We start from the raw sequence: 27,135 nt of genomic DNA, 5'->3' as shown, positions 1-27,135 counted from the left end.
GTCAGACACAGAGTGAATCTCCCTCCACACTGTCCCATCACACAGTCTGGGGTCTGACATGGAGTGAATCTCCCTCCGCACCGTCCCATCACACACTCCCATGGTCAGACACAGAGTGAACCTCCCTCCACACCGTCCCATCACACACTCCCGGGGTCAGACACAGAGTGAAACTCCATCCACACTGTCCCATCACACACTCCCGGGGTCAGACACAGAGTGAAACTCCATCCACACTGTCCCATCACACACTCCCAGAGTCAGACACAGAGTGAATCTCCCTCCACTCCGTCCCATCACACACTCCCGGGGTCAAACACAGAGTGAATCTCCCTCCACACCGTCCCATCACACACTCCCGGGGTCAGACACAGAGTGAAACTCCCTCCACACCGTCCCATCACACACTCCCGGGGTCAGACACAGAGTGAATCTCCCTCCACACCGTCCCATCACACACTCCCGGGGTCAGACACAGAGTGAATCTCCCTCCACACCGTCCCATCACACACTCCCGGGGTCAGACACAGGGTGAAGCTCCCTCCACACCGTCCCATCACACACTCCCGGGGTCGGACACAGGGTGAAGCTCCCTCCACACCGTCCCATCACACACTCCCGGGGTCAGACACAGAGTGAAACTCCATCCACACTGTCCCATCACACACTCCCAGAGTCAGACACAGAGTGAATCTCCCTCCACTCCGTCCCATCACACACTCCCGGGGTCAGACACAGGGTGAAGCTCCCTCCACACCGTCCCATCACACACTCCCAGGGTCAGACACAGAGTGAATCTCCCTCCACTCTGTCCCATCACACACTCCCGGGGTCAGACACAGAGTGAATCTCCCTCCACTCCGTCCCATCACACACTCCCGGAGTCAGACACAGAGTGAATCTCCCTCCACACCGTCCCATCACACACTCCCGGGGTCAGACACAGAGTGAAACTCCCTCCACACCGTCCCATCACACACTCCCGGGGTCAGACACAGAGTGAATCTCCCTCCACACCGTCCCATCACACACTCCCGGGGTCAGACACAGAGTGAATCTCCCTCCACACCGTCCCATCACACACTCCCGGGGTCAGACACAGGGTGAAGCTCCCTCCACACCGTCCCATCACACACTCCCGGGGTCAGACACAGGGTGAAGCTCCCTCCACACCGTCCCATCACACACTCCCGGGGTCAGACACAGAGTGAAACTCCATCCACACTGTCCCATCACACACTCCCAGAGTCAGACACAGAGTGAATCTCCCTCCACTCCGTCCCATCACACACTCCCGGGGTCAGACACAGGGTGAAGCTCCCTCCACACCGTCCCATCACACACTCCCAGGGTCAGACACAGAGTGAATCTCCCTCCACTCTGTCCCATCACACACTCCCGGGGTCAGACACAGAGTGAATCTCCCTCCACTCCGTCCCATCACACACTCCCGGGGTCAGACACAGAGTGAAACTCCATCCACACTGTCCCATCACACACTCCCGGGGTCAGACACAGAGTGAAGCTCCCTCCACACCGTTCCGTCTCACACTCCCGGGGTCAGACACAGAGTGAAGCTCCCTCCACACCGTTCCGTCACACACTCCCGGGGTCAGACACAGAGTGAAGCTCCCTCCACACCGTCCCATCACACACTCCCAGGGTCAGACACAGAGTGAAACTCCCTCAACACCGTCCCATCACACACTCCCGGGGTCAGACACAGAGTGAACCTCCCTCCACACCGTCCCATCACACACTCCCGGGGTCAGACACAGAGTGAAACCCCCTCCACTCTGTCCCATCACACACTCCCGGGGTCAGACACAGAGTGAAACTCCATCCACACCGTCCCATCACACACTCCCGGGGTCAGACACAGAGTGAAACTCCATCCACACCGTCCCATCACACACTCCCGGGGTCAGACACAGAGTGAAGCTCCCTCCACACCGTCCCATCACACACTCCCAGGGTCAGACACAGAGTGAAACTCCCTCCACACCGTCCCATCACACACTCCCGGGGTCAGACACAGAGTGAATCTCCCTCCACACCGTCCCATCACACACTCCCGGGGTCAGACACAGAGTGAATCTCCTTCCACACCGTCCCATCACACACTCCCGGGGTCAGACACAGAGTGAATCTCCCTCCACACCGTCCCATCACACACTCCCGGGGTCAGACACAGAGTGAATCTCCTTCCACACCGTCCCATCACACACTCCCGGGGTCAGACACAGAGTGAAACTCCCTCCACACCGTCCCATCACACTCTCCCAGGGTCAGACACAGAGTGAATCTCCCTCCACAGTGTACCATCACACACTCCCGGGGTCAGACGCACAGTGATGGGCCGTTTGAGTGCTTTCTCTTCAGGAAGTCTGTGGTATGGATTCCAGCTTGGGCCCTGCTGGAACCTGTACGGTGAACTGGAGGGATTGCCTTACCTGAACGATTCGATCTCCCGTCCGTATCCGACCATCCTTCGCCGCGATACCGTTCGGATTAATCTGCAGGTGACCAGGTAACTGTGGTTAAACTCGTTGACTGATACACTGGCGTTTCATAGAAGGGCCGTGAGGTAGTGTCGTGGCGAGTGTGATGATATCAGAGCGGCAGTGACATGCCTTCAATTCGCTCCGCTGCCTGCGGGTTCTCCCCGTGACCGTGTGCTCCCCGTGACCGTGTGCTCCCCGTGACCGTGTTCTCCCCGTGACCGTGTGCTCCCCGTGACCGTGTTCTCCCCGTGACCGTGTTCTCCCCGTGACCGTGTGCTCCCCGTGACCGTGTGCTCCCCGTGACCGTGTTCTCCCCGTGACCGTGTGCTCCCCGTGACCGTGTTCTCCCCGTGACCGTGTGCTCCCCGTGACCGTGTGCTCCCCGTGACCGTGTTCTCCCCGTGACCGTGTGCTCCCCGTGACCGTGTGCTCCCCGTGACCGTGTTCTCCCCGTGACCGTGTGCTCCCCGTGACCGTGTTCTCCCCGTGACCGTGTGCTCCCCGTGACCGTGTTCTCCCCGTGACCGTGTTCTCCCCGTGACCGTGTGCTCCCCGTGACCGTGTTCTCCCCGTGACCGTGTTCTCCCCGTGACCGTGTGCTCCCCGTGACCGTGTTCTCCCCGTGACCGTGTGCTCCCCGTGACCGTGTGCTCCCCGTGACCGTGTTCTCCCCGTGACCGTGTGCTCCCCGTGACCGTGTTCTCCCCGTGACCGTGTGCTCCCCGTGACCGTGTGCTCCCCGTGACCGTGTTCTCCCCGTGACCGTGTTCTCCCCGTGACCGTGTGCTCCCCGTGACCGTGTGCTCCCCGTGACCGTGTTCTCCCCGTGACCGTGTTCTCCCCGTGACCGTGTTCTCCCCGTGACCGTGTGCTCCCCGTGACCGTGTGCCCTGGTTTCCGGACTCTAGGTTAATTGGTCATTGGGTGGCAGAGCTTGCTGGGCAGGAAGGGTGCTGAACAAGCTGTATCTCTAAGTAAGTAATTGTTTCTCCTTGGAGGTGCACTCTGGTGTTTAGAGCATAGAAAAGTTCAGCACAGAAACAGGCCATTCAGCCCACAATGCTGTGCTACACCAGCTAATAAGCAAATCAAAAACAGCCAATCACTGATCCCTCCTACGGTCACAATATCCACATCCTCCACGTGCCTATCCAAACATCCCTTAGAAGCCTGTAATATATCTGCCAGGCAGCACATCCACCACTCTCTGTAAAAAGCTTCCCCTCACATCCCCCCTTGAACTTCCCTCCTCTCACCTTCACCCTCTGGTAATAGACATTTCAACCCTGGGAGAGAGATGCTCCCTGTCCACTCTATCGATGCCTCTCATTATCTTGTGAACCTCTATCAGATCTGCCCTCAGCCTCTGGTGCTGCAGAGAAAACGGCCCAAGTTTGTCCGGCCTCTCGAGACAGCACCTGCCCTCTAAACCGGGCAGCGTCCTGGTAAACCCCTTCTGCACCCTCTCCAAAGCCTCTGGTAAACCCCTTCTGCACCCTCTCCAAAGCCTCTGGTAAACCCCTTCTACACCCTCTCCAAAGCCTCTGGTAAACCCCTTCTGCACCCTCTCCAAAGCCTCTGGTAAACCCCTTCTACACCCTCTCCAAAGCCTCTGGTAAACCCCTTCTGCACCCTCTCCAAAGCCTCTGGTAAACCCCTTCTGCACCCTCTCCAAAGCCTCTGGTAAACCCCTTCTGCACCCTCAGCATCCTTCTGAAAGCGGGGGTAACCAGAACTGTCTGCAATACTCTAGATGTGGCCCAACCAGAGTTTGTAAAGTCTGGTGTCTTGTCAAGCAGAAGGCCACTCAGCCCATCGAGTCGGGGTTAGAACATAAAACAGTACAGCACAATGTTGTGCCGAACAACCGGTGGGCTGACTCTTCAGTCAGACCTGCCACCACTAATCCCACTGTACCCACCCTTCCTCCTGGAGGCTCCCAATGAGCCTGTTTCCTCCGGAATTCCCACCCAGTCTGTAAGGAGTTTGTACATTCTCCCTGTGCTCCGGTTTCCTCCCACGTTCCACAGGTTTATAAGTTAGGGTCAGTAAGTTGTGGACGTGGTATGCTGGGGCCAGGAAGAATGTGACACTTACATCCCCCCACCCCATGCACATCCTCGGACTGCGTTGGTCATTAACACAAACAATATGTGCTACTTCAGCCCTGATGAAGGCTCTCGGCCCGAAACATCACCTGTACTCTTTTCCACAGGTGCTGCCCGGCCTGCTGAGTTCCTCCAGCATTTTGTGTCTGTTGCTTTTGGATTTCCAGCATCTGCAGATTTTCTCTTGTCCGTGATGGTATTTCTCCTGATGTTATCATGCCTCTGACAACATGCCAGTGCCCAGGGTTACGGCTGAATCCAGGTCACTGGTGAAATGAGGCTGTGGCTATCTGGGACATTTAGAACAGAGAGGAGGAGGAATTTCTTTATCCCGAGGGTGGTGAATCCACAGATGGCTGTGCAGGACAAGTCGTTGGGTACATTCAAAGTGGAGGGTGATAGGTTCTTGATTAGTAAGGGTGCTAAAGGTTACGGGGAGAAGGCAGGAGAGTGAGGTTGAGGGGGATAATAAATCAGCCACGATGGAGTAGACTTGATGGTGTATTTCCACTCCTTCTCCGATTTTTACTTCATTCCCCCCTCCAAACCCATCACTTCCTCACCTATCATCTCCAGCACTGCACACCTCCCCCTCCCCCACCTTCTTAATCCGGCTTCTGCCCCCTTTCTTTCCAGTCCCTGCTGAAGGGCCTCGGTCTGAAACTCTGACTGTTTACTCTCTTCCATCGATGCTGCCTGGCCTGCTGAGTTCCTCTCCCGTTTTGTGTCTAGCTTACTCAAGAGTTCCGGCACCTGCGGAATCTCGAGTGGATTAGATCGGTTTATTGTTGTCTGTGCCACGGGTGCCATGAAGCTCCTTGTTTACATGGAGCTCTCAGAGTAAACATAATAATAAATACAATTAATATACCAACGAGAAGATTTGCTGAAGTTCAACTTGCAGGTTGAGTTGGTGGTGAGGAAGGCATTAGCATTCATTTTGAGAGGACTAGAATATAAAGACAAGGCTCCATGGACGACGTTGGTCACACCTGGAGTGTTGTGAGCAGTTTTGGAATCAGAATCAGATTTATTATCACTGGCATGTGACGTGATATTTGTTAACCTAGCAGCAGCAGTTCAATGCAATGCGTACCATAGGAAAAAATATTAAATAAGTAAGTAAATCAGTTACAGTATACGTATATTGAATAGATTAAAAACATGCAGAATACTGTATATTAAAACAAAAAGTGAGGTAGTGTCCCAGGGTTCAACGTCCATTTAGGAATCGGATGGCAGAGGGGAAGAAGCTGTTCCTGAATCCTGTACCCCCTACCTGATGGTAACAGTGAGAAAAGGGCATGCCCTGGGTGCTGGACGTCCTTAATAATGGACACTGCCTTTCTGAGACACCGCTCCCTAAAGATGTCCTGGGTATTTTGTAGGCTGGTACCCAAGATGGAGCCGACTAGATTTACAACCTTCTGCAGCTTCTTTCAGTCCTGTGCAGTAGCCCCTCCATATCAGGCAGTGATGCAGCCTGTCAGAATGCTCTCCACAGTACAACTATATAGGTTTTTGAGTGTATTTGTTGACATGCCAAAATCCCTTATCTAAGAAAGCATGTGCTGGCATTAAGAGGCTCTTAAATACCCCTAATGTTTTACCTCCACCACCATCCCTGGCAAGTCCTTCCAGGCACTCACAACCCTCTGTGTAAAAAACTTACCCCTGATGTCTCCCCTAAACTTCCTTCCCTTAATTTTGTACATATGCCCTCTGGTGTTTGCTTTTGGTGCCCTGGGAAACAGGTACTGACTATCCACCCTATCTATGCCTCTCATAATCTTGTAGACCTCTATCAAGTCCCCTCTCATTCTTCTACGCCCCGAAGTGAAAAGTCCCAGCTCTGCTAACCTTGCTTCATATGACTTGTTCTCCAAACCAAGCAACATCCTGGTAAATCTCCTCTGCACCTTCTCCATAGCTTCCACATCCTTCCTATAATGAGGTGACCAGAATTGAACACAATAGTCTAAGTGTGTTCTCACCAGAGATTTGTAGAGTTGCAACATGACCTCTCTACTCTTGAACTCAATCCCCCATTAATGAAGCCAAGCATCCCATGGGCCTTCTTAACTACACTATCAACCTGTGCAGCGACCTTGTGGGATGTAAGGATTTGAACCCCAAGGTCCCTTTGTTCATCCACACTCGAAAGTAACTGACCATTAATCCTGTACTCAATCTTCTGCTTTGTCCTTCCAAAATGCATCACCTCACACTTGTCCGGATTGAACCCCATCTGCCATTTTTCTGCCCAACTCTGCAGCCTGTCTATATCCTCTTATAACCTTCAACAACCTACAGCTCCATCCACAACTCCTCCAATCTTTGTGTCATCCGCAAACTTACTCACCCATCCTTCCGCCTCTACGTCCAGGTCATTTATACAAATCACAAATAGCAGGTGTCCCAGGACAGATCCCTGCGGCACTCCACTAGTCACCGACCTCCAGGCAGAATACTTTCCTTCCACTACTACCCTCTGCTTTCTTCCTTTAAGCCAATTTTTTATCCAAACAGCCAAGGTTCCACTTATCCCATGCCTCATGACCTTGTGGATGAGTCTCTCATGAGGGACCTTGTCAAATGCTTTGCTAAAGTCCACGTAGACCACATCCACTGCCCTTCCCTCATCAATTTCTTTAGTTACCTCTTCAAAAAATTCAATCAGGCTCGTGAGGCACGATCTTCCCTTCATAAAGCCATGTTGACTATCCATGAGTAGACTGTACTTCTCCAAATGTTCATAGATCCTATCCTTAAGAATCTTTTCCAGTAGTTTGCAGATCACTGACGTAAGACTCACCGGTCTATAGTTCCCAGGTTTCTCCCTATTACCTTTTTTAAACAAGGGAACTACATTTGCCATTCTCCAGTCCTCCGGCACTTCCCCTGCAGCCAAAGAGGATTCAAAGATCATAGCTAATGCTCCTGCGATCTCTTCTCTCAATTCCCACAACAACCTGGGGTGTATCATATCCAGCCCTGGGAATTTATCAATCTTAATGTTTTTAAGAAGATCCAGCACTTCTTCTTCCTTAATCTCCACATTGTCCAGCACACAGGCCCACTCTACTTTGACCATATCCTGATCAAGATCCTTTTCACTTGTGAATACTGAAGCAAAGTATTCATTTGGACCTCCCCAACCTCCTCCACTTCCAGGCACATGTTGCCCTCTTTATCCTTTAGCTGTCCCACCTTCGTTCTCGTCATCCTCCTATTCTTCACATACGCATAGAACGCCTTGGGGTTCTCCTTAATCCTACATGCCAAGGCCTTCTCATGCCCCTTCGAGCTCTCCTAAGTCCTTTCTTTAGCTCCTTCCTGGCTACCCTGTATTTCTCATAAGCCCCTCTTACTTCCTGCTTCTTATATCTAACGTATCAGAATCAGAATCAGAATCAGACTTTAATCGCCAAGTACCTATGCACATACAAGGAATTTACTTCCGGCAGATGTTGTCTCTCTGCTCATAACAATAATAATGATAAATATAAATGAAAATATAGATTATACATACAGATAGTGCAATCCAAGTAATAGTTAGCCGACAGTTAACCGGCAGTTAACTGTTCAGCAAAGTGACCGCAGTAGGGAAAAAACTTCTCCAATGCCTATTAGTCTTAGTCTGGAGGGATCTGAAGCGCCTACCAGACGGAAGCAGATCAAACAGTCCGTGCGCAGGATGGGAGGAGTCCTTTATGATGTTCCCCGCCCTCTTCTTCAACCTGGAAGAGTACAGGTCCACAATAGAGGGCAGGGAGGCTCCAATGATGCGCTCGGCAGTCCTCACTGTGCGCTGTAGTCTGGTTCTATCCTCTATGCTTCCTTTTTCCTCTTGATGAGTTGCCTCACGTGTTTCGTCAGCCACGGTTCCCTTTTCCTACCATTTTTTCCTTGCCTCAGTGGGACAAACCTATCCTGATCCCAGCTCAAGTGGTCCCTAAACTTCTCCCACATTACTTCTGGGCTTTCCCCTTTGAACATCTGCTTCCAATTTACTCTTGCTGGTTTCTGCCTTATCCATGGAGGGGAGGGTTGTGCCTACGATGGAGCTGGCCGAGTCCGTGACCCTCCATGGCCTTTTCTGACCCTGTGCGTTGGGGGCCCCCATAGCAGACCCAGTCAGAATGCACCAAGGATCACCACGCTTTGGGCCATGTCATCTGTACCTCCTGCTCCCCTCAGACTGAAGTCCGAAGTCCACACACCAGGTTTAGGAACAGCTGCTTCCCTTCCACCACCTGGTTCTTGAGCCGGCCTGTACAGCCCTCTCACTGCTTCAGCACAGCAACACTTCGCCATTCAGTGGTTTGTGTTTCTTCGCTTTAGTTGTGTTCTTCCCTGCAAAAATTGTGTATAAATCACCTATTTTTCTTGTGAATTCTGCTGTCATCAATCACGAATAATATAACTGGGCCCAGAACACCCTCACTCTTACAACTCAAAGATACTTCATCTTTGAGGACAGGGGGAACAGTGTGGCCCCTGTCACACGTACACTGTTCTGAAGACAGGACAGGAAAATGCTATGTTTATGCAGAATATGCTGATTGGTTATGGATATTGACCACTATGGAAATTGGATATGTTTGAATTACTCCCTTGCCAATCAGAGAAGTGTTAAAACTTGAAGCTGACAGCCAATGATGTTCTGAAGTTAGTAAAGCACTTGTCCGTTAGTTATTGGTTATGTTTCACTGTCTTCCATTATTCCTGTCTCGTCTCTCTCTGGCACCCCCTACTGTGTGAAGACATGCTATATTTCAGGAAGACCTTTCTAGAAAAGTCTCGCTACAGAAGCCTCGTGCATCTTCAGTGCACACTGTGCAGTCAGCCCAGCCGATCTCGTTTGTAATAAGCTGAGGTGTCTCTGGCAGTCGCACTTGACTACAACTGCCCTAGGCTATCCTTGCCTGGATATGTCTTTAACCCTCGCCTTACTGCAACTTCCTCAACGCTATGTGCTGTGACACCGCTGCAGGGAAGTTTTCCATTGCACCTGTGCAGACTGTGCAAGAGGACATGTCGTAGGGTTTAGAGGCTCACACGTCCCAATAACCCTGAGAGCTGGAGTCAGGGTTTTATGCTTTTGCTCTTGGTCACCCACGCCAAACAGGTCAAAGGGTGGAGGCCAGACTGAGTGGTCCACTGGTCCGCCAGGTTTGGGGGTTCATCTCGGGGCTGACAAAACAGCAATGAAGGTTCCTTCTCTGTGGCCAAGGACAGACAGAGGTGGAGGAATTCCATTGCTGCCCTAAACGCCAGTGGCCTAACTGGCAATTGTGCAGACTTGTATATATGGCAATAAGTTCATCTTTGACATCACCTTCACCCTCACGCTTATTAGGAACTTGGTAAAAAGTGTTCAAAGTTTCTGCTCCCACCATCCATCTTTGATTTAGATATGTGAGGCTTGGATCGTGGAGCGTGGATAGGAGAGCTGGCACAGGGCACAAATTCCTCACTCCCACCCTTGTCCGGACCCGCCTGGATCTCATCGATTTCAATCAAGCCTCCTCTCAAGCAACGTTTGCCACAAAAGGCAGGATCTCCCGGTAACCAGCCGTTCCCATTGCTGCTACGGCGAGGTGCCACTCGGGCTGGGAGAACAGCAGTACATCATGTCTGAGTAGCCTCCAACCTGATTTCTCCAACTTCTGTTAATTTCTCACCCACTCCCTCCTCTCCTTCCATTCCCCGTTCTTTCTCTCTCCTCACCTCCCTCCGCTTCTCCTCCTCTTTCCCTAAACATTGACTGTCCATTCCCCTCAGACAGGATGAAGAGGTCAATACTCCCCAATGCCATTAGGCTTTACAATTCTACCGCCAGGACTTAAGAACTTTTTAAAAGCTATTATTAATGCTTTTTGAGATAGTGATTTAGATGCATATCATATTTTTTTTTTACTGAGTTAAGTATTGGATGTAATTAGTTTTGCTACAACAAGTGTATGGGACATTGGAAAAAATGTTGAATTTCCCCATGGGGATGAATAAAGTATCTATCTATCTATCTATCTATCTATCTCTATAGATTCTGTTTAGTTCCTCCAGCATTTTGTATGTGTTGTCCAAGTCACCTCGCTTCCAGTACGATAGCAGTGGGTCACTGTCTTTTTTAAACGTAATCTTTACAATCACAAGCCCCTGCTGTACATTAAGAACTTAGAGAACTGCAGGTCTTCCCCATCAGCAGATTGCTTGTTGGCAGAGAAGCTGAAGGAGTGGATGGTGTGGACATGTTGTTACTTGTGATGGAGAGTTATCAGTGCATAATGGTGGTGTGCAGTCTAACAGTGAGTGATCACGTTGGTCACTTTTCTTGTAACCTATTGCATGTCCAATTCACTGGATTATTGGCAAATGGCCTTGGTTGTAGCATGGACCAGGCCTCAAGCTGGGGTGTTGCCTGTTTGCAGCTGCCCGGAAGGAGGTGTTTGTTGAGGTCAGGCACTTCACCGGAGTGCCAGAGGTAGTGATGTACAACGTCAGTGCTGCCCCCAGTACTTGCTTTGGGGGAAAACAAGCTGGATTGAGTTTGACTGCAGATGGCTGTAACACTCATAGACTCAGGGACTTGGACCATGTACGGTACATTTTTTACGTGACTTTACTTCACTGCCATTTTACATCTGCCTTCCGCTGTGTATGACTGTTGAGTACTCATCAGAAAATCCAAAATCTTAAATGCTTTTGAGCGCTGACTTGACTTCGCAAATGGAAAATTCCACAAGGCACTAGGAAGTTTCCAAGGTGAAGGACAGTTTCCTGCACCTCCGACAGTTCTGAGAAGTGACCTGACATATGTAATGAACAGAAGTTAATGAAAAATAGAACAACACTGCATAAGGTGAAAAATGAAGATCTCGACCGCGTGTCATCAGTATTGCAGTGAACATATGCCAATTAACAGTGTGCTGATCATGAAACATGCGAAGATCTATCACGATGAAATGAAAACTGAAGTTGATTGTGAATATTCAGCAGGCTGTTTGCAGAAATTTAAGAAAAGGCACGGCATTAAATTTTCAAAGATCCATGGTGATAAAGCATCTGCTGATCATGGAGCGGCAGAGAAATTCATTGATGAGTTTGCGCACATTGTCGCTGATGAAAATCTAATACGCTGATCTCAAGCTAGCTCATTATATATTCCAAAATACAAAACACTTTCAGCCCCAAGCATTGTGGATAACGGGTACTCAATCCCTCTTGCACCTTGGCCCCAGAGTAGTGCTATTCGTTCGGCTGTATTCATGGGTATTCATGTACGGTTGAATGACAATTAAACTCTCTCTCTCACCTTTAAAGCATTAAAGATTAATTTGTCACATCAAAATGAAATGAAATGTGTCATTTGCATCAAATCAAATCAGCGAAGATTGTGCAATTGTCATCACACTTCCGGCACCAATATAGCATGCCAACAACTCTCTGACCCTGACCTGTGGGAGGAAACTAGAGCACTTGGAGGAGACTCACATGGTCACGGAGAGAGTACAAACTCCTTACAGACAGCAGTGAGATCAAACTCCTATCAGTGGCAGCTGGCGCTGTGAAGTGTGAGGCTTACCACTATGTGTTGGCACGTGGCCAAGGCGTTCGTCTAGTGATCTGAAGGTCGCTAGTTCGAGCCTTGGCTGAGGCTGCGTGTGTGTCCTTGAGCAAGACACTAAACCACACATTGCTCTGTATGGGTCCTAATGCCCTTCCCTTGGACAACATCAGTGGCGTGGAGAGGGGAGACTTGCAGCTTGGGCAACTGCTGGTCTTCCACACACCCCGGAAACTTTCCAAGGTCTATCGAGCCTAATGGAGATCTCCGCTCCAGACTGGTATCAGTTTGCTAGTACAGTTTGGCCCAGTACGTCACGGGTAAAGCTCTCCTAACCATTAAGTACATCTACATGAAACACTGTCATAGGAAGGCCCCCAGGCTCTCTTCTCATTGCTGCCATCAGTTGAAAGTACAGGAGCCTCAGGACTCGCACCACCAGGTTCAAGAACAGTGACTACCCCTCAACAATCTGGCTTTTGAATTAAAAGCATATAACTACACTCACTTTACCCCGTCATTGAAATGTTCCCACTCCCGATGGTCTCACTTTAAGGACTCTTTATCTTGTTACCTCATGTTCTCGTTATTTATTGCTATTTATTTATTTGTTGTCTTCTGCACTCTGGCTGCTCTTTCATTGATCCGTTATAGTTACGTTTCTATAAATTTGCTGAGTATGCTCACAGGAAAATGAATCTGAGTTTTATTTTGATAATAACATTTACTTTGACCTTTGACGTGACATGTACTTGCAGTTGGAGTTGCCCCAGATCCCTCCTTGCAGTGCCTGGGTGAACGTAGCTCACAGACACAGTCTGCCCACAAGCAGTAAAGCAGATTTAAGCGTTGGCATGGTGACAGTCAGAGTCTGAGAGGGAGGTGATTGGTGTCCCATGCATGACCGCCCTCTGGGTGGGGAAGGTACGGGGGTGGTTTGTTGGCCGGGGATGGGCAGGGAGGCAGATACACAGAGACAGAAAGACTCACTGTCACAGACACATCAGCGCTCACACAGACACAAGCTGAAAACAGAATGTTGTTTTAATTTCTTTAGAGAACCAGCACAGAACAGGCTCTTCCAGCACACTGAGCCAGCAACCCACCGACTCAACCCTAGCCTAATCACAGGGCAATTTACAATGACCAATTAACCTACCAACCCGTATGCATTTGGTGGGAGGAAACCCAAGCATGTGGGTTTGAACTCTGAACTCCGATGCCCTGAGCTGTCGCGCTAACCGTGGTTACAGTACAGGCCTTTTGATCTTTTAACTTACTCTAAGATCAATCTAACCCTTCCCTCTCGTCCATGTGGCAATCTTAAATGTTCACATGCATTCTCACACAGATAGACAAATGCACCATCGTAGGTACACATCCGCACTTACACACAGGCCATGCAGATACAAACACTGTGACACATACAGGTACTCAGACCCACACACACACACACACATCCACTCTCAAACACACAAACAGTCCACATGCAGACGGTCCCACTTATCACACAAAACACGCGCGGTCACAGTTTGATCGAGGGATGACTGCGCAGGCAAGTGGGCGTCAGCGAGTTAGACCGGCTCAAAGAGACTAAAAGGAGGCAGCTTTGTAAAGCGGGTGTCGGAGGAGAGACAGACTGAGCAGGGGGGTTTTGGCTCAACAGGGCTTCTGTGATAACGGGTCAAGGAAAGGTAGGTTACCTGTGAGGAATAAAATCAGGAAATATGTCTGTGAGGCTGGTGTTCTGTACTGGGTGTCAGGTGTGGGATGTCTGGGAGACTCCCAACCTCCCGGACGGCCACATCTGCCCCAGGGGCATCGAGCTGCAGCTCCTTAGGGACCGGGTTAGGGAGCTGGCGATGCAGCTCGATGACCTTCGTCTGGTCAGGAAGAGTGAGGAGGTGATGGAGAGGAGCTATAGGCAGATAGTCACACCGGGGACTCGGGCGGCAGATAAGTGGGTAACAGTCAGGAGAGGGAAGGGCAGGTACACCTGTGGCAGTCCCCCTTAACAATAAGTACTCCTGTTTGAGTACTGTTGGGGGGGGGGGGCATCTGGACCTCTGGCACAGAGTCTGGCCCTGTGGCTCGGAAGGGTGGGGAAAGGAAGAGATCAGCAGTGATAGGGGACTCTATAGTTAGGGGGTCAGACAGGTGATTCTGTGGACGCAGGAAAGAAACGCAGATGGTAGTTTGCCTCCCAGGTGCCAGGGTCCGGGATGTTCCTGATCGTGCCCATGATATCCTGAAGTGGGAAGGTGAACAGCCAGAGGTTGTGGTACCTATTGGTACCAACAACATAGGTAGGAAAAGGGAGAAGGTCCTGAAAACAGACTACAGGGGGTTAGGAAGGAAGTTGAAAAGCAGGACCTCAAAGGTAGTAATCTCAGGATCACTGCCAGTGCCATGCAACAGTGAGTACAGGGATTGAATGAGGTGCAGGATAAATGTGTTGTGAGGGATTGGAGCAGGGGGCAGGGATTAAGATTTCTGGATCATTGGGACCTCTGTTGGGGCTGATGAAAGGTTCAAAAAGCTAGGTAATGATAGCGATCTAGAAGATTATAAGGCTAGCAGGAAGGATCTTAAGAATGAAATTAGGACAGCCAAAAGGGGCCATGAGAAGGCCTTGGATTAAGGAAAACCCCCAAGGCATTCTACAAGTATGTGAAGAGCAAGAGGATAAGACATGAGAGAATAGAACCAATCAAGTGTGACAGTGGAAAAGTGTGTATGGAACCGGAGGAGATAACGGAGGTACTTAATGAATACTTTGCTTCAGTATTCACTACGGAAAAGAACCTTGGCAATTTTAGGGATGACTTTTGATTGAAAAGTTTGAGCATATAGACATTAAGAAAGAGGATATGCTGGAGCTTTTGGAAAGCATCAAGTTGTATAAATACCCCAGGCTTCTGTGAGAGGCAAGGAAGGAGATTGCTGAGCCTCCGGCAATGATCTTTGCATCATCAATGGGGACGGGAGAGGTTCTGGAGGATTGGAGGGTTGCGGATGTTGTTCCCTTGTTCAAGAAAGGGAGTAGAGATAGCCCAGGAAATTGTAGACTAGTGAATCTTATTTCAGTGGTTGGTAAGTTGATGGAAAAGATCCTGACAGACAGGATTTATGAACATTTAGAGAGGCGTACAATGATTAGGCTTTGTCAAAGGCAGGTCATGCCCCACGAGCCTGATTGAACTTTTTGAAGACGTGACTGAACGCATTGAGGAAGGTAGAGCCGTAGATGTAGTGTATATGGATTTTAGCAAGGCATTTGATTAGGTATCCCATAGAAGGAGGCATGGGATCCAAGGGGACATTGCTTTGTAGATCCTGAATTGGCTTGCTCACAGAAGGCAAAGAGTGGTTGTAGACAGGTCATATTCTGCATGGAGGTCAGTGACCAGTGGTGTGCCTCAGGGATCTGTTCTGGGACCCCTACTGTCCGTGATGTTTATAAATGACCTGGATGAGGAAGTTGAAGGATGGGTTAGTAAATTTGCTGATGACACAAAGGTTGGGGGTGTTGTGGATAGTGTGAAGGGCTTTCAGAGGTTACAGCTGAGCATCGAGAGGATCCAAAACTGTGCTGAGCAGTGGCAGATGGAGTTCAACCAAGATATGTGTGAGGTGGTTCAGTTTGGTAGGTCAAATATGATGGCAGAATATAATATTAATGCTTGGGCTCTTGGCAGCGTGGAGGATCAGAGGGATCTTGGGGTCTGAGTCCATAGGACACTCAAAGCTGCTACAGATGTTCACTCTGTGGTTAAAAAAGCATACGGTGCATTGGCCTTCAACAACCGAGGGATTGAGTTTAGGAGCCGAGAGGTAATGTTGCAGCTATATAGGACCCTGGTCAGACCCCACTTGGAGTACTGTGCTCAGTTCTGGTCGCCTGACTACAGGAAGGATGTGGAAACCATAGAAAGGGTGCAGAGGAGATTTACAAGGATGTTGCCTGGATTGGGGAGCATGCCTTATGAGAACAGGTTGAATGAACTTGGCCTTTTCTCCTTTGAGTGGCGGAGGATGAGAGGTGACTGATAGAGGTGTATAAGATGATGAGAGGCATTGATCGTGTGGATAGTCAGAGGCTTTTTCCCAGGGCTGAAATGGGTAGCACGAGAGGGCACAGTTTTAAGGTGCTTGGAAGTAGGTACAGAGGAGATGTTGGGGTATGTTTTTTTTTTACGCAGAGTGATCAGTGCGTGGAATGGGCTGCTGGCAACGGTGGTGAAGGTGGATACGATAGGGTCTTTTAAGACTCCTGGATAGGTACGTACATGGAGCTTAGAAAAATAGAGGGCTATGGGTAACACTCATTAATTTCTAAAGTACATGTTCGGCACAGCATTGTGGGCCAAAGGGCTGTAGGTATTGTGCTGTAGATTTACTGTGTTTCTATCTCACACACATTCCCATGTGTACTCTAAAACAATCACATATTCTCCTAATCAAAGATTCGTGAAGTCTCACTCAGACACACACACACACACACACTCACACACACACACACACACACACACACACACACACACACACACACACACACACACACACACACACACACACACTCTCTCTCTCTCTCTCTCTCTCTCTCTCTCTCTCTCTCTCTCTCTCTCCCTCCCTCCCTCCCTCCCTCCCTCCCTCCCTCCCTGGTAAGGCTCTGAAAACCTATGCCAACCAGCTGGCGGGGTTGTTCAAAGATATTTCCAGTTCCTCACTGCTACAGTCTGAAGTTCCCACCTGCTTCAAAAGGACAATTATAACGGTGCCCAAGAAGAGTAGTGTGAGCTGCCTTAATGACTATTGTAAAGTAGCATCCACATCTATGCTGATGAAGTGGGTTGGAGGGTTGGTTATGGCTAGAATCAATTCCTGCCTCACCAGAGACCTGGACCCACTGCAGTTTGCCTATTGCTGCAATAGATCCATGTTCTCCCTGGCTCTCCACGCAGCCTTGGATCATCTGGACAATAGCAACACCTATGTCAGCATGCTGTTTATCGACTACAGCTCAGCCTAGAACCTGGGCCTCTGTACCTCCCTCTGCACCAGAAGACCACAATCTGTGTGGATTGGAAATGACATAGAACGGTACAGCACAGGAACAGGCCATTCGGCCCACAACTTTGTGCTGAACCTGCTAAAAAGCAAATGAAAAACACCCGAACACTAATCCCTCCTCCTGACACCATGTCCATATACCTCCATCTTCCTCATGGGAGGCTAATCAGGAAGATTATGGCGCAAATTGGCTGTTTGGATTCAGAACTGGTTTGCACATAGATTATAGAGGGCAGCTGCTGAAGGGAATTATTTGAACTGGATGTCTGTAACTAGTGAAGTTCTCCAGAGATCTGTGCTCAGACCTCTTCTGTTTATGTTGTATATAAATGACCTGGATGAAAATGTTGTTGGTAAATTTGTAAATGATACCAATGGACAGTGCAGAAGTCTGCCAAAGAATAGTAGTAGTAGGCCTCCGTTAGTCTTGATAGACCATGGATTTGCGCCTTGGAAAGTGTCCAGGGCGCAAGCCTGGGCAGGGTTTTTTTAAAAATGGAAGACTGGCAGTTGCCCAAGCTGCAAGTCTCCCCTCTCCACGCCACCGATGTTGTCCAAGGGAAGGGCATTAGGACCCATACAGCTTGGCACCGGTGTCGTCGCAGAGCAATGTGTGGTTAAGTGTCTCGCTCAAGGACACACATGCAGCCTCGGCCAAGGCTCGAACTAGCGACCTTCAGATCACTAGACGAACTCCTTAACCACTCGGCCACGTGCCAACACTGCCAAAGAATACAGCTCGATTATAGGTCAGTTGCACATGTGGGCTGAGAAATGGCAGATGGAGTTTAACCCAGATCAATGTAAGATGTTGCACCTCAGTAGGGCAAATGCAAGGAGACAGTGCACTCTTAAGGGCAAGATCAGAGTACAGAGATATTGGGATCCAAGCTCATTGCTCCTTGAAAGTGGCAATACAGGACGATAAAGTGGTTAAGAAGGCTTATGGAGTGCTTGCTTTTTTTTTGTAATTTATTTTTTGTTGAAGTTTATCATCAAACATTTCCATAGCATGTACTTCAGGTACTGTACATATATATCATATAATCATATTTATCACAAATCTCCACATAATCATTATCTGAGGTAAACACATAGAAAGGAGAGGCTTGCTTTTATTAGTCGAGGCATCGAGTTGTCTCACAATGTTAGTTAGGCCACATCTGGAGTGTTGCATACAGTTCTGGTCACCCCATTTATAGGAAAGATTTTGGAGAGGGTGCAGAATGCAGCTTGGTCTAGAGGCCATGTGCTATCACAAGAGGCTGGACAAATTTGGGTTGGTTTCTCTGGATCTCATGGAAGTTTACAAGATGATGAGAGGCATAGACAGAGTGGACAGAGAGAATTTGTTTCCCAGGGTTGAAATGTCTAATACCAGAGGGCAGGTTCAAAGGGGATAAGTTTTTTTACTCAGAATCGTGGATGCCTGGAATGCTCTGCCTGGTATGGTGGTAGAGGCAAATACATTAGAGGCTTTTATGAGAAGTTTGCCCTACTTCAACTTAAAAACTCTTGCACAAGGACCATCCCTATCCTTATCTATAGCTATCTGAAAGTTAAGAAGTTGTGGTCACTGTTCACCCACTGAAAGGTCAGTGAACTGGCCAGGCTCATTACCCAACACCAGGTCCAGTACAGTCCCTCATGTTGGACTGTCTACATAGAAACATAGAAAACCTGCAGCACAATACAGGCCCTTTGGCCCACAATGCTGTGCCAAACATGCACTTACTTTAGAAATTACCTAGGGTTACCCATAGCCCTCTATTTTTCTAAGCTCCTTGTACCTATCCAGGAGATTGTGGAGGCCTTAGCAACGATCTTTCAAAAGTCGATAGATTCTGGCCTAGTTCCGGAGGACTGGAAGATTGCAAATGTCACTCCGCTATTTAAGAAGGGGGCAAGGAAGCAAACAGGAAATTATAGACCTGTTAGTTTGACATCAGTGCTTGGGAAGTTGTTGGAGTCGATTGTCAAGGATGAGGTTACGGAGTACCTGGAGGCATATGACAAGATAGGCAGAACTCAGCGTGGTTTCCTTAAAGGAAAATCCTAGTGCAATTTTTTGAGGAAATTACAAGTAGGCTAGACAAGGGAGATGCAGTGGATGTTGTGTATTTGGATTTTCAGAAGGCCTTTGACAAGGTGCCGCACATGAGGCTGCTAAACAAGATAAGAGCCCATGGAATTACGGGAAAGTTACATATGTGGATTGGCAGGAAGCAGAGAGTGGGAATAAAGGGATCACATTCTGGTTGGCTGCCGGTTACTAGTGGTGTTCCACAGGGGACCGTGTTGGGGCCGCTTCTTTTTACGTTGTATATCAATGATTTGGATTATGGAATAGATGGCTTTGTGGCTAAGTTTGCTGATGATACAAAGATAGGTGGAGGGGACGGCAGTGCTGAGGAAACAGAGAGTCTGCAGAGAGACTTGGATAGATTGGGGGAATGGGCAAAGAAGTGGCAAATGAATTACAATGTCGGAAAGTGTACGGTCATGCACTTTGGTAGAAGAAATAAACGGGCAGATTATTATTTAAATGGGGAGAGAATTCAAAGTTCTGAGATGCAACGGGACTTGGGAGTCCTCGTGCAGGATACCCTTAAGGTTAACCTCCAGGTTGAGTCGGTGGTGAAGAAGGCGAATGCAATGTTGGCATTTATTTCCAGAGGAATAGAGTATAGGAGCAGGGATGTGATGTTGAGGCTCTATAAGGCTCTGGTAAGACCTCATTTGGAATACTGTGTGCAGTTTTGGGCTCCTTATTTAAGAAAGGATGTGCTGACATTGGAGAGGATTCAGAGAAGATTCACTAGAATGATTCTGGGAATGAGAGGGTTAACATATGAGGAACGTTTGACCACTCTTGGACTGTACTCCGTGGAGTTTAGAAGAATGGGGGGGACCTCATGGAAACATTTTGAATGTTGAAAGGCATGGACAGAGTGGATGTGGCAAAGTTGTTTCCCATGGTGGGGGAGTCTAGTACGAGAGGACATGACTTGAGGTTTGCAGGGTGCCAATTCAGAACAGAGATGCAAATAAATTTTTTTAGCCAGAGGGTGGTGAATCTGTGGAATTTGTTGCCACAGGCGGCAGTGGAGGCCAAGTCATTGGGTGTATTTAAGGCAAAGATTGATAGGTATCTGAGTAGTCAGGGCATCAAAGGGTTATGGTGAGAAGGCGGGGGAATGGGACTATTGGATCAGCTCATGATGAAATGGCGGAGCAGACTCGATGGGCTGAATGGCCAACTTCCGCTCTTTTGCTAACCTCCCCAAACTCCTAATGGAATATAGCCATGGTCTTGCCTTCTTTCTAGCTGCATTGATGTGTCAGGACCAGTTTAGATCCTCAGAGATCTTGACACCCAGAAACCTGAAAATTGCCCACTCTCTCCACTTCTGACCCCTTTATGAGGATTGGCTCGTGTTCCCTCGACTTACCCTTCCTGAAGTCCACAATCAGTTCTTTCGTCTTACTGACGTAGAGTGCAAGGTTGTTACTGTGACACCACTCAACTTTAACGGGTATATCTCATTCCTGTACACCCTCTCATCTCCATCTAAGATTCTACTAACAATGGTTATATCATCAGCAAATTTGTAGATGACATCCCTTTTACACTACTTATTTAACCATTTAATATAAGTATACTTACTGTAATTCAGTTTTCTTTTTTCTCTCTATTGTTATGTATTGCAATGTACTGTTGCCACAAAATTGACAAGTTTCACGTCAGTGATATTAAACCTGATTCTGATGCACATGTACACACACACACACACACACACACACACACACACACACACACACACACACACACACACACACACACACACACACACACACACACACACACACACACACACACACACACACACGTGCAGATACACAGCAGTGGGCCACACTCTCTGTGCCAGGGTCATCTCCAGAACAGGTCCTGGGTTGAGAACAAGGCTCTTCCTCATGGTGAGCCGAGTGCACATGACCAGAACATCGCCCACCCCACCATCCCTCTCCATTCAGGTCAATAGATCTGCTTCCACCCGTTGCCTGGATTTGCACGGGGCCTGATGGTGCTGGGGAACTTCGTGTGCAAGTTTTTTCATGGTCCTCGAGTTTCCTCTCACAGTCCCAAGATTAATTGGTTGCTTTGGAAGATATGAGGTTGCTTTGGCAAGTGAGGTGAAAACAAAGCCAAATAAATAAAATAAATCCAAATAAATAAAATTTTAAAAATCCTACAGTTATATTAATAGCAAAAGGATAGTGAGGGATAAAATTGGTCCCTTAGAGAATCAGAGTGGACAGCTATGTGTGGAGCCGAAAGAGATGGGGGAGATTTTGAACAATTTCTTTTCTTCGGTATTCACTAAGCAGAAGGATATTGAATTGTGTAAGGTCAGGGAAACAAGTAGGGAAGTTATGGAAACTATGACGATTAAAGAGGAGGAAGTACTGGCACTTTTAAGGATTATAAAAGTGGATAAATCTCCGGGTCCTGACAGGATATTCTCTAGGACCTTGAGGGAGGTTAGTGTAGAAATAGCAGAGGCTTTGACAGAAATATTTCAAATGTCATTAGAAACGAGGATGGTGCCAGAGGATTGGCGTATTGCTCATGTGGTTCCATTGTTTAAAAAGGGTTCTAAGAGTAAACCTAGCAATTATAGGCCTGTCAGTTTGACGTCAGTGGTGGGTAAATTAATGGAAAGTATTCTTAGAGATGGTATATATAATCTGTCTGGATAGACAGGGTCTGATTAGGAACAGTCAACATGGATTTCTGTGTGGAAGGTCATGTTTGACAAACCTTATTGAATTTTTTGAAGAGGTTACGAGGGAAGTTGATGAGGGTAAAGCAGTGAATGTTGTCTATATGGACTTCAGTAAGGCCTTTGACAAGGTTCCACACGGAAGGTTAGTTAGGAAGGTTCAATCGTTAGGTATTAATATTGAAGTAGTAAAATGGATTCAACAGTGGCTGGATGGGAGATGCCAGAGAGTAGTGGTGGATAATTGTTTGTCAGGTTGGAGGCCAGTGACTAGTGGTGTGCCTCAGGAATCTGTACTGGGTCCTATGTTATTTGTCATATACATTAATGATCTGGATGACGGGGTAGTAAATTGGATTACTAAGTATGCAGATGATACTAAGGTAGGTGGCGTTGTGGATAATGAAGTAGGTTTTCAAAGTTTGCAGAGAGATTTAGGCCAGTTAAAAGAGTGGGTTGAGCGATGGCAGATGGAGTTTAATGCTGATAAGTGTGATGTGTTACATTTTGGTAGGAATAATCCAAATAGGACATACAAGGTAAATGGTAGGGCATTGAAGAATGCAGTAGAACAGAGTGATCTAGGAATAATGGTGCATAGTTCCCTGAAGGTGGAATCTCACGTGGATAGGGTGGTGAAGAAAGCTTTTGGTATGTTGGCCTTTATAAATCAGAGCATTGAGTATAGGAGTTGGGATGTAATCTTAAAATTGTACAAGGCATTGGTAAGGCCGAATTTGGAGTATTGTGTACAATTCTGGTCACCGAATTATAGGAAAGGTGTCAACAAAATAGAGGGAGTACAGAGAAGATTTACTAGAATGTTACCTGGGTTTCAGCACCTAAGTTACAGGGAAAGATTGAACAAGTTAGGTCTTCATTCTTTGGAGCGTAGAAGGTTGAGGGGGGACTTGATGGAGGTATTTAAAATTATGAGGGGGATAGATAGAGCTGACGTGGATAGGCTTTTTCCATTGAGAGTAGGGGAGATTCAAACAAGAGGACATGAGTTGAGACTTAGGGGGCAAAAGTTTAAGGGGTAACATGAGTGGGAATTTCTTTACTCAGAGAGTGGTAGCTGTGTGGAATGAGCTTCCAGTACAAGTTCGGTATTGTCATTTAAAGCAAAATTGGATAGGTATATGGACAGGAAAGGAATGGAGGGTTATGGGCTGAGTGCGGGTCAGTGGGACTAAGTGAGAGTAAGCGTTCGGCACGGACTAGAAGGGCCGAATGGCCTGTTTCTGTGTTGTATGGTTAAATTGTCCTGTGATCAGGGTTAAATTGAGGTTTTCGTGGTTTGCTAGGTGGTTAGCTTGAAGGGCCAGAAGGGCCTAGTCTATGCTTCATAAACAAATAAATCAACTTGTCAGAGTCACATAACATGGAAACAGGCCTTTCAGCTCACTGGTTGATGCCAATCAACATTCCCATCCAAACAAGTTCCATCTGTTGGTGTTTGACTCATATCCCTCTCAACCTTTATGGTCCAAGCCCCTTTAATACACTGTTAATGCACCTGCCTGAACCACGTCCCCTGGCAGCTCGTTCCATATATCCACCATTATCTTGGTGAGCAAGTTGTCCCTCAGGTTCCTATTAAATCTCTTCGCTCTCAATTTAAACCTGTGCCCTCTAATTCTTGATTCCCCAGCGCTGGGGAAATTGTCTGAGTGTATAATTAATTATGGGTTATTTGTAAAAGTATGTGACCAGCATATGTTATTACACCACCATGTCATCTGTGATTTCCTGACTCCCAGGCTTTTCTTTAGATTTGTTTCCGGAGTTAGAAAACATAACAGTGGTGACCAGGTAGTTTTAAAATGAAGCTGAGATGACTACCCATCTGTTGAAGTGCAACATGTTTTTTCTTTACAAGGGGAGGGAGACAGTCGGTTCAAAACAGCGCAGCACATGTTTCTTGGCAAAGAGAGAAAGACAGTTGAGTTTTAAAAAAAGGCAGAAAATGACAAAATTCGCGGATTCATAAACAGTGAGTACCAGCTGATAATAAAAATAAGCAGAAATAACTGGCTACATCAGAAAGATAGAAACGTTTGATTGCACAACTGATGTATGCTGAACAAATTGAGCAGTATTTTGAATTAAATGCCAGTTTTGCTGTGTAATTGTTGGAAAAGCATACAGTTTGCTTAGAAGTTTGACTACTCCAATCAAACCAGCTGAAATGAGCTTTGCTGATATCATGAAAGTAATTCAGGAACATAGAACTGAATCCATTGTTGATTGCAGAATACTTTAAATTTCATAAGCGGAATCAAAAGGAAGGGAAGTTCAATTTCAGCTCATGTGGCTGAATTGAAGAGACTTTCTGAGCTTTGCCAGTTCAGTAATGGGACCGGAGCACAACTCACATTTAAAAGAGGAGTTGAAATCTCTGTTATCAATGGAAACAACAGACAGAGACACGATTGATTTGCAGTCAGGAATGAAAGTGAGCGTGAACAACATTGCAACATCTAAACAGAAATCAGCCTGGCTGAACAAATGATGATACCTTTGTGACAGGGGCTCACATACCCTAGACCAATGTAGGTTTCAAAGTGAAACTTGCAAAAAATGCAACAAAGTAAGGCACATACAAAGAGTATGTTGGGTAGCCAAAAGTAAATAGACTACTCAGGTAAGAGAAAAAAATAAAAAGTCAAGTTATAGTTTCAAAAAGAGCACTAATCTGCATGCTGTTAATGAGAGAACTGATAACAACGAGAGTGACACAAGGGCTAGACAGCCTTGAGATTTACAATGTGAAAACTACTAATAGACAAGCAATATAGCTTACACCAGAAGTGAACAGCAAATTAATCACAAAATGAGCTTGAATGGCATTTCAAAGATACTGAACTGAAGCCTGTAGGTATCCAACTAAGAACTTATACTGGAGAAGCTGATGGCAGAGCAGAGGTGGCTGAAGTTTCTGGGAAAAGTTCACAAGGCGCAGGATAGATACGTCCCACAGAAGTAGTTCTCAAACGGCAGGAGTACACAACTGTGGCTGATAACGGAAGTTAAGGTCTGCATAAAAACTGAAAAAAGTGCATACAAGAGTAGCAAAAGGGAGTGGGAAGTTGGATGATTGGAAAGTTTATAAAATCCATCAAAAGGCAACTAAAGGTAAAGAGAAAGATGAAATATGAGGGCAAACTAGCCAATAATATAAAGCTATAATATAAAGGTTTTTTTCAGTTATATAAAGAGCAAAAGAGAGGTGAGAGTTGATATTGGACCACTGGAAAATGATGGTAGTGAGGTAGTAATGGGGACAAAGAAATAGCGGATGAACTTAATAAGTACTTTGCAGAATGCCAGAGGTCTGTGAATGTCAGGGAACAGGAGTGAGTTCCATTTCTATTACAAAGGAAAAAGTGCTGGGCAAACGGAAAGGTCTTAAGTTAGATAAATCACCTGGGCCAGACGGTCCGCATCCCAGAGTTCCAAGAGAGGTCGCTGAAGAGATAGCAAGATGCATTAGTCATGAACAGTCAAAAATCACTTGAGTCTTTCATGGTTCTGGAGGACTGGAAAATTGCAAAAGCCACTCCACTCTTTATGAAGAGAGGAAGACAAAAGAAAGATGATTATAGGTTAGTTAGCCTAACTTCAGTGGTTGGTAAAGTGTTGGGTCCATTATTAAGGATGAGGTTTGGAGGTACTTGGAGACGAATGATAAAGTAAGTCAAGGTCAGCATGGTTGCCTAACTTTGAGGAAGTAACGAGTAGGGTGGACAAAGGACAGGCACTGGACTTTCAGAAAGCATTTGATAAGGTGCCACACATATTTTACATACAATCCTATGGCATCACAGGAAAGATACTGGCACGGGCAGAGGAAGACAGAAGTCAGTTAAAGTCTGTCCCAAGCTCATCAGGCTGGTGCTCAAGCCAGTTTCCATGGCATGAAGTGACTGAGAATACGAGACCTTCCCTCCCACCCCCCGCCAAGGTTTGCCAGTATCCATTTTCAGCTGTGTGGACTGGAGCAGTGTGTGGTTAAGTGCCTTGCTCGAGGATACAATACGCTGCCTTGGCTGGGGCTCGAACTCACGACCTTCAGATCACTAGTCCAACGCCTTAATCACTTGGTCACTCCAGCAGACAATGAGTGGGAATAAAAGGGGCCTTTTCTGGTTGGCTGCCATGACTAGGGGTCAATATTGGGATTGCTACTTTTCACATTGTCTGTCAATGATTTTGATGATGGTATTGATGGCTTTGTGGCAAAGTTTGCAGATGATACGAAGATAGGTGGAGGGGTAGGTAGTGCTGAGGAAGCAATGTGATTGTAGAAGGACTTAGACAAATTGGAAGAATGGGCAAAAAAGTGGCAGATGGAATACAGTGTTGGGAAAAGTATGATAATGCATTTTGGTAAAAGGGATAATAGTGCAGACTATTATCTATATGGGGGAGAAAATTCAAACATCAGAGGTGCAGAGGGACTCAGGAGCCCTCGTGCAAGACTCCCAGAAGGTGAATCTGTACAATAGAATATAAAAACAAGGAGATAATACTTTATAAGACGCTAGTCAGTTCGTACTTGGAGCATTGTCAACAGTTTTGGGCCCCTCATCTCAGAAAGGATGAAGTATTATTGGAGAGAGTCTAGAGGAGGTTCACGAGGATGATTCTGGGAATGAGGAGGTCAATATATGTGGTGCATTTGGCAGCTTTGAGCTTGTACTCACTGGAATTTAGAAGAATGCAGGGATCTCAATGAAACCTACCAAATGTTGAAAGAGCTATATAAGGCTGATGTGGAGAGAATGTTTCCTATGGTGGGGGTGTCCAAGACTAGAGGGCCCAGCCTCAAAATTGAGGGGCGACCCTTTAGAACAGAGGTAATGAGGATTTTCTTTTAGCCAGAGAGTAGCGAATCTGTGAAATGCTCTGCCACAGACAGCTGTGAAGGCCAAGACTGTGGGTATAATTAAAGCGAAAACTGATTTCCTGATTGGTCGGGCATCAAAGGTTATGGCAAAAAGGCAAGTGTATGGGGTTCTGTGGCACCTGGGATCAGCCATGGTGGAGTGGCGGATCAGACCTGATGGGCTGAATGGTCTCTTTCTTCTCTT

General features: G+C 47.3%; 1 protein-coding gene across 2 annotated transcripts in view; it reads right to left on the bottom strand.

The window, feature by feature from the left end:
• LOC140716029 (PDZ domain-containing protein 4-like) overlaps nt 1-27,135 on the bottom strand; it is a 93,609-nt gene that overhangs the window by 19,034 nt on the left and 47,440 nt on the right. For both annotated transcript variants that reach the window (XM_073028688.1, XM_073028689.1), the window contains exon 5: nt 2,454-2,516. In XM_073028688.1, the coding sequence (XP_072884789.1) occupies nt 2,454-2,516 (63 nt within the window). The remainder of the gene's footprint in view (nt 1-2,453; nt 2,517-27,135) is intronic.

This window comes from Hemitrygon akajei, chromosome 24 (assembly GCF_048418815.1).
Source record: "Hemitrygon akajei chromosome 24, sHemAka1.3, whole genome shotgun sequence".
NCBI classification, from domain to species: domain Eukaryota; kingdom Metazoa; phylum Chordata; class Chondrichthyes; order Myliobatiformes; family Dasyatidae; genus Hemitrygon; species Hemitrygon akajei.
The sequence above is the reverse complement of the archived record's forward strand: the minus strand, read 5'-3'. Positions and strand labels throughout refer to the sequence as shown.